Source organism: Furipterus horrens, unplaced genomic scaffold (genome assembly GCF_987537825.1).
Source record: "Furipterus horrens unplaced genomic scaffold, mFurHor1.1.pri manual_scaffold_4, whole genome shotgun sequence".
Lineage (NCBI taxonomy): Eukaryota > Metazoa > Chordata > Mammalia > Chiroptera > Furipteridae > Furipterus > Furipterus horrens.
The window spans coordinates 122,189,821-122,208,992 of record NW_028327174.1 but is presented as its reverse complement, the minus strand read 5'-3'; the positions used below and the strand labels follow the sequence as shown (position 1 = coordinate 122,208,992).

The 19,172-nt window shown below is 39.4% G+C and overlaps 1 protein-coding gene across 14 annotated transcripts in view; it reads right to left on the bottom strand.

The window, feature by feature from the left end:
- Positions 1-19,172, bottom strand: part of AOPEP (aminopeptidase O (putative)) — a 360,558-nt gene that overhangs the window by 309,917 nt on the left and 31,469 nt on the right. For all 14 annotated transcript variants that reach the window (XR_016510539.1, XR_016510536.1, XR_016510537.1 and 11 more), the window contains exon 3: positions 3,195-3,348. Coding sequence is in view for 10 of the 14 variants with exons in the window: in XM_090274018.1 (XP_090130144.1) it covers positions 3,195-3,348 (154 nt within the window). In the remaining 4 variants the exon portion in view is untranslated. The remainder of the gene's footprint in view (positions 1-3,194; positions 3,349-19,172) is intronic.

Below are 19,172 nucleotides of genomic sequence, written 5' to 3'. Positions count from 1 at the left end.
ACAAAGATTCCCCTGTGGCTAGAAAAGGTTATACTGCAGCCAAATAAAATTAATAAACTTTCAACAGTTTATCTAAGTGCCTTGTAATTAATGTATTTATTAAAATGCTCACCCAGAGTAGGATGGAAATATGTGGAAGTGGAGCTGAAGGAAGGACTGTTCTTCCTATCATTTGGCCCCCATGAACAGTAATCAAAAGTTCAGTGACCAATACTTTGGTCAAATTTCTGGGACCCAGATGGACATGTTAGGCAAATGAAAGCCTGTGGTATATAAGGCCTCTGTAAAAGTTACATTTATGTGAATTGAGCTAGTGGTCTTAGGAAGGTTTGAAGTAGAAAGGGGGGTTGGGAAAGGCAAGGGGACCAGATGTGAGCATAACCAAAAACACCACTGCACTTGGCACTTCAGAGCACCTTTGTTGGCAAAGTTGGTGTGGAGCCAGAGATGTAATGGATAAAAACACAAAGCCACCCTCTGATGACTAAAGACAGCACACGTGAAGTACGCAGCCAGGGAAGGATTAAACAAATGTAAGCTATTATTTTATCAGCAGTACATTTCTGATGGACAAGCACAGTGATAAATGAAGGGAAAACTTAGTCATAACATGTCGGACATGGAAGGGAGTATGGGAGGGACTCCATGCCCAGGCCCCGCATTTCCATGCAAGGACAAGCTTCCCTGTCTGCAGTAGCACCGTCCACTCTTTCTCCAGTTGACCTGATTGACTGGGTCATTCTGGACTTTCTCTTTTCGAATCTGCTTGCCCACAGAGGGGGTACTTTTGGCTGTTAGGCAGGCTGTGTGCATCTTTGATGTGGAGGCTAGCAGTGGTGCAGCTGAGAGAAGTTTGTCTAAATTAGAAGCGGAGTATTAGAAAGTCAGTTAACACTGTACACCCGAGTATTCTCTCAGTCCAGTCTCTGTCAATAATAAAAATCTTTCTTTCATTCTCCTGTTTCTCAACTGGTTCTGAACTCAGGAGGACAAGGGAGGAAGTGCATTTACCCACTACCATAAACTCTAACAAGGATTCAGATACCCTATCTTCCCAGCATCCCCACTTCATTTGGCCATGTCCTCCTCCTTCACAATAACGGATGCAGAAAAGTAAACAGCCATGTCAGCTGCTTGTGAGCAGCAGAGAAAGCACACAGGAAATGATTGCTGCCCACCCTCCTACCTGGGATCTCTGCAAATACAGCTAGAAGGACAAAATAACAAATTTCTTTCTTTACCTTTCCCTAACCTTCCTAAGGCACATATTTTCCTACTATATAACACCTCTAACAGTAAATCAGCCCTGAGGCTGTAAGTGAAAAGGAGAGTGTTACTTCACCATAAAGAATTTGAGAAACTGTCCTCTCAACCCCAATCCTCACCTCTGGCAAACTCCTTATTCTGCAGAGAAGGAAAGTATGGCTTTGCCTAAAGAAACATACCCAATGAGGATGGCACCTTCAGCCTCGAAGGAAGTGCTCACAATTTCTGTTTTCTGTTACAACACGACACATTCCAATCAATAATAGTGACTCAATCACGACACTGACTCTCCAGGTGGGAAGGTGGATCAGACTCCAGGTGAGGCATGGATGCAACGTACAGTTTTTAAAAACCCCCAGGTAAGATTCTGAATCACCTCTCCAGGGGGTTGAACCCAGATATGAATCCAGGTATAACAACTCAGTAGGGACATAAACATGAATATGTTGATGTTTGAATCTCATTATCATTATTTTATCTTTAAAAATTGAGTCAATAAAGCCTATCTACCATATAAGCTTATCCTCAGAACTAAGTGAGATGATATTTAGACCCACACTTTCCCTGATTTCAAACATCCACTGGCTTCTGTATCAATTCAGGATAGGGTAGTATATGCTACAATAACAAACATCTCTATTATTTCAGTGGCTTAACTCCAAAAAGCTTATTTCTCACTCATACCAAGTCTACTGTGGATCCAATGGACTCTTCAGGGCACCTGTCCTCCCTAATCAGAAATTTGGCTGCCTGGACTTTTAAAGGGAAGCCCACTGTGTGATCTCAGTGACAGGGAAAGAGAGCACTGGAGGGCCTCACAAGCAATTACATATTCCCATGTAAAAGTAACATATCTCACTTCTGTCTATAATTCACTTCTTCTCTCGAGATTGCATAAGTAAAATCCCATTAGCAATCTATGTCCAAAATAGGTAATTTACTGAGCAAGAAGTAGAAATTATACCTTCCTTCCTCCAAAAAGCAAAATGCAGGCAGTAAGATATGCCTGTCATAAGAGAGCTCTCAATGGCTTTATCTTCTAACACCAACCACTACAGTCAGTGCAGTAAGAGCAAGAACAACATGGCAAAACAAAACCAACACAAAAGGAATTTGTACTATGAGCATATCTTAGTTGGATTTCAAGGATGAACAAACCATCTGTCCCCTGACTCTGGGCGTTCTCCACCAGAAGGTACTGACTTAGTGACTACCCGTAAATATGAAAAATGGTTAAACTGAGCTAGATGTAAAAGCCCTAGAAGGAAGCATAAAGGCACACTGTATGATGGGCACACTCCTGTTCCTATTATGTGCATTTTCCCCTTCTTCCCTTTGGCTCTCAAAGCTAGAACAGCTGAACATCTACTGGCCATACATTTTTTTTTAATGTTAAACTGATTTTCTCTGATCAACTTTGAAAAAGAAGGAATTGCTACTAAAGTTAACAGAGCCCTGACCTAGTGAGATTCTCAAAACCCAACGGCCTGTGACAGCTTCCTTGTGTCCTGTGCTCCTAAGGAGGTTCAGCTTCCCCACTGTCCCCACAATGACACTCCTAACAGCAGTCACTGGAACCAAAACAGCAGAATGGACTACAAAAGAATCCTATTAAAAGGTGTAGGAAGAGGGGAAAGTATTAAATCTGAAGATACTGTTGACTTAACCAAATGCACAAAAATATTTCACCTCACTTCACAGAGGATTTCATATATACTTATTTTCTTCTTGTTCTTTCTGCATAAACAATATGCCCACATTTCGGCCTCTCAACTCTCTTTCCCTCCCAGTAGAGCTTTTCCTGCTTTGATTAATCATATTTTGGTTTAGTTTTTCAGCAGGGATGACTCACGTTCCCAGCGCTTCAAATACATGTATCATTCTGCTCCCTCAAGTGTTTGTTTTTCAGCAAGCCTCCAAATACAAACCTGAAGTCAGCCTTGGAAGGTGAGAAGGATCTCTCTGCTGCTAGATCATTTGATGAGCGAGTCTCTGGCTTCATTTCTGTCCAGGATCCCACTGCAATTGTGAAGGTGGAGGCTGGCATTGGCATGGTTACATAGTAATGCCAGCTTAAGCACCCTATAGACAGAAAGAAAAATCTAATGAGGCCAATATATGGTTCTGAACCTTACCTGTATTTTTTCTCTTTAGGCACTTGAAGAACTCATGTCCTAAGATGGTATAAGCCAGTTCTTGGAGGTGGGTCATATCAACTGAAGGGACATTATTCCAGCTCTCAGGGGAAGCATAAGAGAGATAATAGTTGAAGGACAGCCAGGGAGGTTTGGATCTGTACCAGGAACCAGTTTGAATCCCTTCGAGTGAGGCTATAAATAAATGGTGGTGGTTGAGGTGGTCACTAATAGCGGCAAACACATAAAAGTATAGGTTGTATGCTGCTATAGAAACTAAAACATGTCTTATTCATTCTTACTGCCTAGCACAGTACCTGGCACAAAACCAGAAGGAAGATGCTCAGTTGAATGAACAAATGAATGAATGGATGGATGAGTGAATGAACAAATGAATTATCACTTCTATTCTGCTAACTATTTTGTCTAAATTCAAGTCCTTCTAGAATGGATATAGTAGAATACAATGAGACTAGAGAAAGGAGATACCTGGGTTTTAGTACCAACTCTGAAATTACATTAATTAACTGTGGAAGTTCAGGTCTTATATCCCTATCCTTTTTATTGGTTAACCTATTGGGCTGACCACCCCCTTCCTCAATGAGCAGATGACAAACAAGTCTGGAGAGGTTCCATGAAACCAAGGACTCCCAGCTAGTTTGTAACAAGGCTGGAATTACAGCTGGTGCTCCTCACCCCAGCCAAGTGTGTGCCTGCCAGTTAGTCCAAACCTTAGAGAAGGCTTTTGCCAAAGGAATAAATGATCAATAACTTGTAACACTATACTTCCTTACTACTAAGACAGGAAAATGATTTTAATGCTTCTGAAATCTGAATGTGTCATACAACCTGATTTTATATAGTATTTTTTTTTTCTGAGCATCTGCTGTAAATTGATGGTGGTGTGTCTTAAGAGGAATTATCACCTCATACTATGGAACAGTTCTCCACTCGTCATGTTCCTCATGTTCTATTTGAGTAACACAACCTAGCCTCTCTTTCAGCCTGACTAATTCCTTTGCAGGAGCTATTCTTCTCTTTCTTGTTTTAAGTTTTAGGGGATTAAACAATCATGGAATGGCCTATGGTTGTCTAATTTGGTTAGTGAGTGGATAAGATGTCATATTCAGGGGCAAAAATGTTAACAAGCCGATATTGGCAAGCAGAGCTAATATGACATTTTTCAAAGTCCTTTACCTGTAAAAATCAATAATAAGGGTTAGATTTTCATCTTCATATGCTTAGCTTCTTTGTCTTTCAACTAATTCTCAACTCAGGGAGGTAAAGGGGTCATTATTTATTATCCTCTGAAACTACCAACTTAGATCCAAAAAATACACTGCAAAACTCTTCTGATGAAAAACAAAATTAAAAAAACAATTTTTTAAAGATTTTATTTATTTACTTTTAGAGAGTGGGAAAGGGAGGAAGAGAGGGAGAGAAACATCACTGTGCGAGAGATACATCAATTGGTTGCCTCTTACATACCCCCAACTGGAGACCTGGCCTGCAACCCAGGCATGTGCCCTGACCAGGAATCAAACCAGCAACCTTTTGGTTCACAGGCCGGCACTTAATCCACTGAGCCACACCAGCCAGGGCAGAAAAACAAAAATTTAAGTAGAAAACAAAGACCTAAACTTAAGGAAAAAAACAACTATGAAATCAACTTTGAATATATATGACATATATCAAGTTTGGAAGTCATTAGAGGAAATATATTTGAAAGAGGACTATAGAAGAGCATCCTCAGAATGGCTAGAAACCCATCATACAGGTAGCCATTCTCTCAAACTTGCTTGTAAATTTCATTCTGCTTCTGGAATCAGACTGGCCACTCTTGAAATCACTCTTTTCACAGATAACTAAGAAGCTTAAGGCATGTTCCTTCTAAAGAGACAATCAAATTCAGTGATGCCAGAGTCACTCCGGTGATGTGTGTAGCTTCTGTTGGGCTGGAAGAAAAACCACAGCTTTAGGGAGAATTGCTGCTCTGATCTCAAGCCACTAAGAAGAGGCTAAAGAAGACAGTCACAGGGGTCTTGATAAAAGCATGACATGAATCTGACATGACATGCTGTACTATGCCCACTTCCCTCATTTTTCTGCCTTCCCATGGCTATCTCATTCTCTTCAAACTGATGTCTCCCTGCAGATGCTCCATGAAGAACTTGAAGTTTGGACTGGGCAACATAATAAGAGCTGGTGCAAGTCGTGGGAGGGGAGAGATGGAAGAACAGGAAAGAAGTTGTGGGTGAGGGATTAAATCTTTTGAACAGCCTTGGTTTAAAAGAAAAATCTCGAATAACTGAATTCTTGTAATCAAAAGGCTGTGGTCTAGCCATTCTTTCTCTGAAGTATATTTTGGACTATTTACCATGAGCCACTGAATTTTTCTTTTAAAACTTCAGACCCTTGGGGTTTCAATAAATAGCAATGGTGAGGCATTCAGGTAAAAATAAAAGACTAAATGCATGAAGCTATCTTTGCTTCTCCCCAAAACCCAAGTAAAGGACCAGAAAGGATATTTTTAAGCCATAAACCAGCAAGAACAGGGAGAATACTACAAGAACATAGGAGAAACTAGCTGCAAAATATTGCAAGTCAGAATGCAGATGAAAGAGTGGTAAATGGCACAGCAAACCTGAATCTTAACTTAGTAGTGGGGAAAAAGATCCACCTCACTTTATCCCCTAGAAGCTCCGAAACTGGGAGTGGAGGAAGTATAAACTAAGCAGGCCTGGCTAAGAAGGGCTTAGATCCCTGAATGGCCTCGCCTACTCCACACACCCAGGCTGTTTGCCCATTCCCCACACACCAATAAAATAATTGGAGGTTTATTTTCTATAGAGAGTAAGAGAGCCTCTAGAATGGCAGGGGGCGGGGCACAGTTGAGGGGATTAGATAAGTGTATGCATATCAGATACTGAGAGCACCAGCCATCTTCCTTTACCTGGTTTCAGAAAGTTAGCAACTAGACTTCTTAAAAATATATTTTATGTATTAATTTTAGAGTGAGGGGAAGGGAGAGAGAAAGAGAGGGAAAGAAACATCGATGTGTGAGAGAAACACGGATCAACTGCCCCTTGTATGACTCAACCAGGGACCTGGCCTGCAACCAAGGCATGTACCCTGACCGGGAACCAAACAGGTGACCTTTTGGTTTGCAGGACAATGCCCAACCCACTAAGCCACAGTAACCAGGGGAGCAACCAGGCTTTTATCCTCCAGGCAGTAGAATGAAAAAAGCTCACCAGCCCAAGAAAAGACAACTAAGGATACTGACATTGGAGGTTTCCAACGATCAGCCTATGATGAAGCCTGCAGTTGATAAGCCTTATGCATGCATTCAGAACTTCCAATCAGCATTTGAGTCCCCTCCTCCTAACGCTTGCAGACAATTCAAGGACCTCCAGGCATTTTTAGAAAGCCTGTCATATAAAACTGGGAGACCAAAACAAATAGAAAAGCAAGCAACTTAGAGGACAGTGACCAGCAAGCAGTAGATAACTTCAAAGCAATCATATACTGATTGAGAGTTAAGAGAATTTATTGCAGTACTGGAATAGGAATAGTATAATATAGAAAAGGAGCATTCCAAAGTAGAGAGAATTAAAAACATGATAGAAGAAAGAAAAACTCAATAAAAGGAGTGAGGTGGGTGAGAGAGCTGAGGAAAAGTCCTAGAAAGTAAAGAAAAAAAAAATAAAAACAAAAAGATGAGAAAAAAATAGAAACCAGGTCAGGAAGCCCAGTATCCAAGTAAAAGAAGCGCCAGAAAAAAAGATAACAGAGAAGGTAGAAGACAGAAAAGCATCAGTTTAAAAAAAATGATAAAAATTCCCCAAATTTAAGGGTCGCTGAGTTTCCAGACTGAAAGGACACAGGACTGGATATAAATCAATCCACATCAAGATACATAACTATGAAATTTAGAACCCTAGGGACAAAGACAAGATCCTACAAGCTTCCAAAAAGAGGAGGGGAAAATCACATAATGATTAGGACATTTTCAGACAAGCAGAGTTTTAAAAAAACACTTAGCTCCCATGCATCCTATTCTCTGGAAGCTGCTAGAATATATAAAGTATGCTGCAAAAAAAGGCCGTAAACCAAGAAAGAGGAATGCAGACAAGCCAATACAAGCAAGAAGTAAAGGGAACCTGATGGAGATTGGCAATCCATCAGACTGATAGACAAGGGCAACCCCAGGCCAAGTGTGTAGCCAATAGAAAGGGTAACCAGTGTTCACTGAAGCGGTTACAGGTTTGGGGGAGAGATTGATTCAAGAAGGTGAAATTGAGAGAAAACTTGATAAATATGAGAATCATGAAAAATTTAAACAACTTTCAAAGAGTCTGAGGTTAATAAATACATAGAAAGCCAAGCAAATAGTAAAAACAAACTAAGAAGAAAACAATTATTAACTTCATGAAAAACTACATGTTATATACAAAAATAATAATGTAATCTAAGTTTTACTACAAGTCTCAGCTCTTAATAACAAACATATAAAGAATAATGATTTAATCAAAGTTACATTAATTATACTGGGAACATGGAATTTGGGGATAGGAGCATATGTGTGATGGGGTAGGGTGTCGGGGGGAAGAGAGCCAAATCCTTATCTGCCAAGTAGGAAGACCAAGTAGGAATCAAGCATCCTATTGAACTACATGGTCATAAAAATCAACTAATCAGCTAAAACAGGTCAAAGTGGTTACTTCTATTAGAAGAAATAGGGTGGTGGTGGTGAGGATTGCCATTTTGGAAAGGAAGTATAATAAACCCAATAGAACTATCTGATTCTTTAAACATGTGCATTCTTAATATAAAAATAAAACTAACAAATCAATTAATTAAAAGGTAATCTTACCATAAAACACAACATTTTTGGTTCTGAGATATCATTAAAATGATAAAATATAACTTGGAAGGAAGAAGCAAATTTAGAGATAAGTACTAGGTACTATCCTATTAAGAAATCATTTTAAGGAGGTGAAGGGATTGAAAAGTACAGATTGGTAATTACAAAATAGTCATGGGGATGTAAACTACTGTGTAGGGAATATAGTCAGTAATATTGTATAACTATGTATGGTGTCAGGTGGGTACTGAAAATAACGGGGGAAACACTTTGGAAAGTATATGACTGTCTAACCACTATGCTGTACATCTGCAACTAATATAAAACAATATTGAATGTAAACTGTAAAATAAAGCAAAGGAAATCCTTTTAAGAATAAAACACTGGCAATTATTTTTTGGATATGACACCAAAAATACAAGCAGCAAAAGCAAAAATACAGAAGTGGGACTACATCAAACTAAAAAGTATCTGTACAGAAAAAGAAAACACTAACAAAATGAAAAAGGCAACCTATAGAATGGGAGAAAATATATCTGCAAATCATAGATCTGATAAGGGGTCAATATTCAGAATATATAAAAAACTCCTACAACCCAACAACAAAAAATCAAATAACCCAATTTAAAAAGATGATTTACAAATGGCCAACAAGTGTATGAAAATATGCTCAACGTCAACATTAAAAAATACAAATTAAAACCACAAGGAGATATCACTTCATACCTGTTAAAATGGCTATCATCAAAAAAGATGAGGGACTTCCAGGCAAGGTAGCAGCATAGGTAAATGCAGTACTTGCCTCTTTCCATAACCACATCAAAATTACAACTAACTACCGAACAACCATAATTCAGAATCTCCTGAAATCTGACTGAATGAAAGTCCTCCAACTAGGAAATTAAAGAAGAAGCCATATCAAGACTGGTAGGAGGGGCAGAGACATGGAATGGGCTGATCTCACATCCATGAGTGGCGGATAAAAATTTGGAGGAATATCAGAGGTTCCCCCTGAGAGGTGAGGGGTCCCAGCCCCAAACCAGGCACCCCATTCCAGGGTGCCAGTGCCAGGAAGAAAAGTCCCCATAACTTCTGGCTGTAAAAACCAGCAGGGATTGAGGCTGAGGGATACAGAGGGCTTCTGGATTCCCAAGCAGTTCCTCTTAAAGGGCCTGCACATGGACTTACTCTGATCCACTCCCTCTGAGCTCCAGTGCCTGGGAAGCATCTTGAAAGGCATCAGACATACAGGAAGGAACTAAGTTGTCAAGCATCAGGGCAAGAGCTAGGGAGGAGGACAGCTTTCTCCCAGACAGAAATGATGGCAGAGGACATTGTTCCCCCTCTAAGCCCTCCCCACACAGAGTTAGCAAGCAGGCGCCATATCTGAGACTCCATCAAACCTGGCTCACACTGTTTGCCCTGTCCTGGTGATTCCCTGAGGCCCCACCCACCCAACTTTCAGGCCCACCCAAACTGTTTCCAGGGGCTTTTCCATACAAATGGCCTGTCTTAGCTCATGCATCAGATTTTCCTAAAATCTCTCCAACAGAGGAGCATCTGGATTCAGTATGCCCCATACCTCTCACTAAGTGGCCCCAGGCCTGGCTCTAGCAGCAGCTGGCTTTGGTTCACAACTTGGCCCCACCTGGGCACCTCTAAGCCCAGCACAAGTAGCAGCCATCTGCAGATTGCTTTGTAGCCCATGAAAGGTGGCCCTGGGCAGAACAAATGTGCCCTGTACCTTCTGGGGGGCCCCAGAGCCAGTGTACCCAGTGGACAGCTTCAGACCACATCAAAGCATCACCACCCAGCACCTCCACAAGTGACACACTCAAAGGGTTGACTCAGCAGGTACCAGAGGCCCACTGAAGTAAGTTCTGCTCTGAGGGGTAGGCCCCTGCACAGCTGATCCTTCATAATGGTTGGAGGTCAGTGCAGCTGAATGGCCTGGGTAAATCACTCTGATTGACATGCCAACAGCAATCAAGGCTCAACTGTAACAGAAGAGTGTATCCAGTCCACACAGGGAGTACATCTCAAATGCCTAGCTTGGGTGATAGGGGAGGCTGTGCCACTGAACCCTACAGGACACCTACCTCATTAGGCCACTCTTTCAAGCCTGGGAGATGTAGCAGCTCTATCTAACGCACAGAAACAAACACAGTGAGGCTGCCAAAATAAGGAGACAAAGAAACATATCCCCCAAAAGAGAACAGAACAAAAGTCCAGAAAAAGAGCTAAATGAAATGGAGATAAGGAATCTAGCAGATGCAGAGTTCAAAACACTAGTTATAAGGATGCTCAATACACTGAGAATCTCAACAACATAAAAAAGGACCAGTTAGAAATGAAAGACATGCTAACCGAAATGAAGAATAATTTATAGGAAATCAACAGTAGAGTAGATGAAGTCAAGAATTAAATCAGCAATTTGGAATATAAGGAAGAAAACACAACGAATCAAAACAGCAAAAAAAAAAAAAAATTTTAAAAATGAGGACAATTTAAGGAGCCTCTGGGACAACTTTCTGTATACCAACAGTCACATCATGGCGGCGCTGGAAGTAGAAGAGAGAAAGTAAGAACTTGAAAACCTATTTGAAAAAAATAATGACAGAAAACGTCCCTAATTTGGTGAAAGAAATAGACATACAAGTCCAGGAAGCACAGAGAGTCCCAAACAAGCTAGACCCAAAGAGGACCACACCAAGACACATCATCACTAAAATGCCAAAAGTTAAAGATAAAGAGAGAATCTTAAAAGCAGCAAGAGAAAAGCAGTTAGTTATCTACAAGGGAGCTCCCATAAGACTGTCAGGTGATTTCTCAACAGAAACTTTGCAGGCCAGAGGGACTGGCAACAAATATTCAAAGTGATGAAAAGCTAGGACCTGCAACCAAGATTACTCTATCTAGCAAGGTTATCATTTAGAATTGAAGTACAGATAAAGAGCTTCCTAGAGAAGAAAAAGCTAAAGGAGTTCATCACCATCAAATCAGTATTACAGTTATTTCCCCATATAACATGGTACTTCTACAATACGGTGTCGCTCTAACATGGTTAGAGAATTGGGGAAACCCCCTATACAACACAGTACTTCCATAACATGGTTTTGCTCTAACACAATATGACTGTAGAAGATATCCAAGAATTGCTGGTAGAAGAAGAAACTGATGAAGCAATTTTGGTAGAAATGATATCTGGAATGTGCCAAGATAACTTAGGGGACAATAGCACTGATGAAAACAAAGAAGTTAAACAGTTCACTCTAAAAAGCATAAAGAAAGGCCTAGACTTAGCAGAACAGTTAGTCATATTTCTTAAGTGAAGATCCTTGCACTGAGAGGAGCACAAAAGTTTAAGAGAGAACTTCAAAAGTGCTTAGTACCGTATAATGAAATTTATAAAGATCTCTCAGCTAAAAGCAAGCAATCTAAAATAACAATTTTTTTTTTTTTTTTGCAAAAAATAGAGCATAGAAATCAAGATAATGCTGAAGAAATTTCAGAGGATGAGGATATCTTGTCAGAAAGAAAACGCATTTGCAGCCCTGGCAGCTGTGGCTCAGTGGTCTGAGTGTCGGCCTGCGAGCCAAGTGTTGCTGGTTTGATTCCCAGTCAGGGCACATGACTAGGTTGCACATCAGGTCCCCAGTTGGGGGTGCAAATGAGAGGCAACCACACAGTGATGTTTCTCTCCCTCTCTTTCTCCTTTCCCCTCTCTCTAAAATAAATAAATAAACGAACAAACAAAGAAAGAAAAGAAAACGCATTTGGTTAATGGAGCTTAGTAGTGATGACGAAGAAAACATTACTTAATTCATATTAATATGTAATACTTTTGATGAAAATTGCTTTAATAAAGATATTTACCTTAATTATAAAAATATAATAGTATATATTATTTAATTTTTGGAACCTAACCCCCCTTTTTGTACTAGTTCTTTGTTTCATATAACACAGATTTGCATAACATGGCATTTGTTAGGAACCTAACAACTGTGTTATACGGGGGTTACCTGTATATGAAATGTTAAAAGGTCTTCATTAAGAAGAAGACAAAAATGTAAAAAATATTAACAATAAAGTGGCAATAAAAACATATCTACCAACAACTGAATCTAAAAAACAGTAAATGAACAAGCAGAACAACAACAGACTCAGATACAGAGAACATTTTGATGGTTGTCAGATGAGAGGAGGGTTAAGAGGATGAGTGAACAAGGTGAGGGGATTAGAAGTACAAATTGTTTGTTACAGAAGAGCCATGGGGATATAAAGTACAGCATAGGGAATATAGATAATAATATTCTAATGACTATGTATGGTGTCAGATGGAAATGAGATTTATTGGGATGATCATTTATTAATTTATGTAATGTCTAATCACTAGGGTATACACCTGAAACTAATACAATAATGTATGTCAACTGTAATTTAAAAATAAAAATGATTTAAAATAATTTAAAAAGACAAGGTAAGTGTCAGCAAGGACGTGGAGAAAAGGGAACCCTTGTGCACTGTTGATGGGAACATAAACTGGTGCAGCCTCTATGGAAAACAATTTGGAGGTTTCTCAGAAAAATTAAAAATAGGACTACCATATGATTCAGCAATTCCACTTACGGGTATTTATCCAAAGGAAGTGAAATCACTATATCAAAGAGAGATCTATACTCTCATGTTCACTGCAGCAGTATTTTCAATGACCAAGACACCGAAACAACCTAAGTGTCCACTGTATAATGAATGAATAAAGAAAATGTGATATACTGTATTTTTCACACTATAAGATGCTGCTGACCATAAGATGCACCTAGGTTTAGAGGAGGAAAACAAGAAAAAAAAATTCTGAACCAAATAAAATATAAAAGAATAATATTTCAACCACATAAAGTGAACAGCAGTCAACGGCAGTATTAAGAACCATCATCATTGTCATTAACAAATGAGGAGAGACTTTAAGGTTCAAGTACTCTTCTATTTTTCTGGGAACCCCAAGAACTCATCATCGCTAGTGTCAGAATTTATGAAGCTCAGTTGCTCACAATCACTGATATCACTTTCTTCTCTATCTTCATACTGACCAGATGCCCTGAGAGTCAGCAGTAAAGTGGGACATTTAAGCGTCCCCAGGGGTTTCACATGGGCCCATCGCTTCCCCTTCTAAGAGCTGTATCACTGATATCACTTTCTTCTCTATCTTCATACTGACCAGATGCCCTGAGAGTCAGCAGTAAAGTGGGACATTTAAGCGTCCCCAGGGGTTTCACATGGGCCCATCGCTTCCCCTTCTAAGAGCTGTTGTCACTGCTGACAGGTCAGGTAATACACATCACGGTCTGTGACGCAGTATTTGCTCCATAAGACACACAGACATTCCCTCCACACCTTTTGGGAAAATAAAAAAAAGTGCATCTTATGGAGAGAAAAATATGGTATATTAATGGAATATTATTCAGACATGAAAAAGGAAATCCTGCCATTTGTGACAACATGGATGGACCTTGAGCATATTATGCTAAATGAAGTCAGAGAAAGACACTGTATGAGATCTCATTATATGTGAAATCTAAGAAAACAAAACAAAAAAAACACCCTAATAGAATAAGAGTAAATTGATGATTAACAGGAGCAGAGGTTTGGGAGGAGGTTGAGAGGAAATGAGTGAAGGTTTTCAAAGGATACAAACTTCTAGTCATAAGTAAGTTCTGAGAATGTAATGTACAGTAAGGTGACTGTTAACAATACTGTACTGTACATAGTTAACAATACTGTATTCTATATTTTAAAGTTGCTAAGAGAGTAAACCTTCAGAGTTCTAATCACACAATAAAACTATGTTAGGTAATGAATATGTTAACTAACCTTATTATCGTAACCATTCCATAATATTTACACATATATACATACAAATCATCACATTGTATACCTTAAACTTACACAATGTTAGATGTCAATTATATCTCAATAAATCTAGGGAGGGGGAAATGAAACTATGTGCAATAGGTTTTCTCCCTACATTCTGCATTGAATTTTTGACCTCATTTTTTTGCTGCTTCTCTGGTTCTTGTACCATCCACCTAGCACACTGAAAAGATGAGACTTTTTGGAAACAGCAAGAACTGAAACTGCTTTCAATAGAGAACACTGCTAATGGAATGAGAGGTATCTGTTAGATGCTTGCACAAGGTCATAGAGAAGCCTCACAGAATGCCCAATTACATCATGCCCCAACTCCTTTATCAGAATATCTGTACACTCAAGGTGATGTGGGGAGGGCAGTGGAGGCTGTGAATGGATGTGGCAGGAGAGAGGAATGAGATTAGCAGTTTAAAAAAGTCAAAAACCTTAAATGACCTGGAGTTTGGGAGTATGATAGCGAAAGTATTAACAGAATCTGAGTCAAATCCAGCAAGAATAGTTTACAACTGTCATTGCTCCTTCACAGTCTTCTCTGAAGTTCAATAATGGGGGGAGAGATTTGGCGGGGGGGGGGGGGGGACGATTATTGAAAACATCACCCAAACCAATATTTTAAATGTTCAAAATTGTTTTCTCCTATAAAGCCCTCAAGATTTTTAATTTTTTGATTCCTAAATTTCCTCTACTTAGTGGAGCTCATGGGGAATAAACTGTTTCATACTTCAAGCTTTTGAAGTTTTAGAACACCAAGTGACAGCCAATAGGGGCAGATCAAGAGGCTGGGCCAAATAAGAACCAGCCAGGAGCTCACTTCCCAAAGACCCTGGTAGGACTCTTTGTAGAAGTTTCTCAACGGTGTCCAGCCCTGGGCTTCCTGTCCAAACCTGGGTGAATGCTGAAGCCACTGCTGTGATAACTGCATGCTTCCAGTGCTTTGGTGTGTGTTGCGGGGGCAGGGTACTAATTCACTACTATCAGGGCAAAACTAGTAGTATCCTCATAGGGTAGAAAAGTGGCTTTTGAGTTGTCTGTTAATGGATTATTCCTCTGAACCCCATCTTGCATGAAGACTGCCCACTGCCACAGGGAGCTAGCTGCTCAGGAAATACCTGATCTCATCTTCAAAACAGAATGCAAAAAAAAAAAAAAAAAAGGCAAAATACAAGGTGGAAATACTGCCCCAGAATGCAGAGCTTACATTCCAAAGACAAAGAGAAATAATTTCTGGATTATCTACTGTTTGGGATAAGCCTACCTTGTAAAGAGAATTGATGAAGAGCATTTCTTTTCAGTATGTCAATTGATTTAGTTCCAGCTCTGGAATCTGACTACCGGGGTTCAATTGCCTGCTCCACACTTACCAGTTTAGACACATTACTTAATCTCTTGATTCATCAGTTTTCTCATCTACAACAAGGGAATGATCATAGTTGTCTACCTCATAAAATTATGTGAAGATTAGGTTAGATAATATACATGGAAATCACTAGGGCATAGTAATTGGCACAAAGTAAGTGTTGAAGAAATCTTAACTACTGTTGTCTTTACAGTTGCCTCCCCCTGTTGGTTAGGCTAACTTTCTGGAGGCAGAGACAAAAAATGTTGATGGTATGGCTGCCACATGTGCACCGAAGCCTATGGCCTGATGAGGCCCACATATGGGGTTTAAGGTTGAATGGCATTAAAACCAGTGCACACAAAGCAATCCATTTAAAGGAGAATGACAGCCCAAAAGGGGGCATGCTGCATGACTTCATATAGAATGGGCCATTTGGAGACTATTTAAATGGTGTTTACTTTAAATGAGCCATCCTGTACAGACAGTGAATGCCTTCATTTTCCTTTTTGATTCAATCCACTTGCCCTAGACTCTCTTGCCATACCAGCTACAAAGCAAAGAAAACACACTGTACTTGTACTAATGCAGAGTTTTTCCTCTGCAGAGGCTAGAAGCCCATCACACCACTGGATGATTTCAGGAATCATTAGAAAGATGAGCAGGGAGAGGAGGGGTGGGAGGCAATAGGAAGGGGACCAGAGGAAGTGGCACTCCCAAACTGTGCAGGCCTGAACAGCCACCCAGCTAGCCTCCGTCTGCTGCTTCCGAAAGTTCCCAAACACCTCTATGCCATCTTCTCAAACTAGAACTTATTTAGGGGGTGAAATTCTTAGACTTCAATTGTCCCACTAGTAAGACAGAGATATCATATCAAATATTGTTCTCATAATCACACTGACAGCTGCTACATGATCCAAAGAGACATTTTCATCTCTGAAATAGAACTGAAATTTTCCTTAAAGATGACTGTCTTTTTTAATAGGTATGATGGGTATTTGATATGGGTCATTTTTCAAAATCATAGGAGGCAGTCTAAAATTTAGTTTTGAAAATACTTATAACTGGAGAGTGTTAAACAATTATAATAATTATTTTTTTCATTTACTACTCTACAAAACTGTCAAGAATAGTTTTAAAGATCCTATTTTCCAAAGGGTAAAGAGTGAAGAGGAAAAAAGGAAGAGCATGATGGAGTATTCAGCTCATGGTTAGGAGAGAAAATTTTTATGTAATACCTGTGAAAAACATTGCTAATATTTACAAAAATAATTTTTATAAAAAAGAAAAAAATATGCAAAAACCATCATAATACTGTAGTCACTTTTACATATCAATCATGCTCACTAACAGTAAATTAAATGCAAAATACATGTATAGACATTGTCCTATTCTTAGGGGAGTCCTTGATAAACTCACTGAACACACAGCAAAGACACAGCCAAATCATACAACTGTGCTCCACAGAGGCAAAAACAGATGATTTATCTTCGCAAAGTTAGGCATCTCATCAAATTTCTTGCATCTAAAGAGTTATTATTTTCACTGAAAAGTAAAATAGGCAGTTAAATTCTTCTTATTACAAGAATCCACTTTGTCTTTTAAACTTTTCCACTGTAGGTTAAACAACAGCATGAAGCATTCAGAAACACCAGATTCATAGATGCTTTTATTTACAAATCATATTTCTCTACTCAATAATCCCTGCTGCTTTCCTACCTCAAGATTGTTCCTTTCTCTAGCCAATATTGTTAGTTTCAGAACTTCCTGCCCAAACTATTCCATACATCAAGCTATTTCATTATTTTGGGATATCTTTGTTTCAGAAATTAAAGATGCTTAGGAATATGTATAGGAATGCATGAATATAGGAATACATGTATTTGTAAGTGCATATAGACATACTTCCTTTCTGGGCTTCCTTCTCCAATGCTTGGGTCTTTCAGCAAACCCCAGCTCTTTTTCTTTTGCTACTATTTAGATGCCAAACCTACACATTCTGGTTTTATGAGCTAGTGTCACCTTCCCGAATACACATGGCATGAATGTCTTTCATTAGTCCTCCTGTAACAAGGGCTAGAACTGACACCAGAACAAAGGAAAGTAAGAACACCCTGTGCTGGTATGCACCAGCACTGCCTAACCAGGCCATGTGCCAGGTCATGACACCACTTCTCAAGCACTGGTGCCACCAGAAAGGCTTTGGTTTTCCTTCCGTGCAACATGGTACCGCCTAAGGCACAGGAGATCCATGAGAATGACCTTCAAGATCATTTTTGTGAACCAGGTAAAAGAGCGCCACCTACTGAACAGAGCACACAAGCACCTCCCTAGGTTATGAGCTTTTCCCTCGTGGCTAATGAATAAAATAAGGGAGTACATCACACCAGAATTGTTCTTCCAAGTCTCACCCTCCATTATGACCTATGACACAGACAACCTAGTTCCCCTTAAACTTAAGTACAAAGTCATCGTCATACCACACCATTTCATACTGCTCCAGATAGTCACAGGTAGACTTCAGTAGCTAACCCACATGAAAATATTCATGAGTATCAAGCCCTGAAATTAAAAAATCCATAGCAATAAGAACTGGTATACACTTGCCTGCTGGAATCATCATCATCCAGAAGAAATCATGACTTCCCTGTATGCCAAAGATGGTAAATTCCACACTAGGAAGGCAAGCAAGAATTAGACAAAAGAAAGCCACAAAGGAAAGAATGACCAGACACAGATTTAAAAAGTGCTAGGCATTATTTGAACCCTTATGAGAGATGTAACAGCAGAACACAGTCCTCAATCACCAGTGGCTTTCTGAAGAGAGAAGATGAATGTATTCGATCTGTACTCCTACTCTTTGAAACACATGTGCGTGTACTAGCCCAGAATAAAGTTTTCTCAGTTCCAGAAACAAGAAGCTTTCTTTATTTTGCGTTCTCTGTGGTGAAAACACTTCATCATGACCATTCCAAAATGTCTTTAATTTACCATTTCCTTATACATAATTCCTGGTTGCCTGCTGTGGGAGCAGTCTAAATAGTATTGCTCATTTTGAGCCATCAAGAGGGAAGAAAAGTTGGCTTTCAATTGCACACCGGAGGGTCTGGACCCTGAAATCTTGGCTTTTCCCTGGAATTTCCCACACAAAGTCAAGAGAGAAAATGTCAGCGAGCTGGTCTATTGGGCAGGCCAGAGTAACATTTTGCCCAGGATGAAGTAATGTCTACAGTCTCTTACTTTTGAATAGAAAAATGAAATCAGATCCTATGTGAGGGCACATATAGTTTTTAACACCTTTCACTTGTTCATATGCTTTTTCTCATACATTTGAAAAGAGCTTAAATTAGTCAGCCTTGTTCATTACTTAAAGGCTTCCCCTAAAAAGTGTAAGTGGAGTATTTTATTTTTTTAAGATGTAGAAATACACTAAATGAGATTCTGAAAAATAAAACTAAACAAAAAAGTTACCAAACGGGAAAATAAGAATATACTACATCAATTTATTTCTTTTAAAATCGACTGCAGCTGGAGAAAAGGCATAAACTCTAATAAGAAGTACAGCTAAAGAAAGGACCCTAAACTCACTGCTGTCACTATCAGTACTGGTTTTAAATACTTCTTCCATGAACATATTACT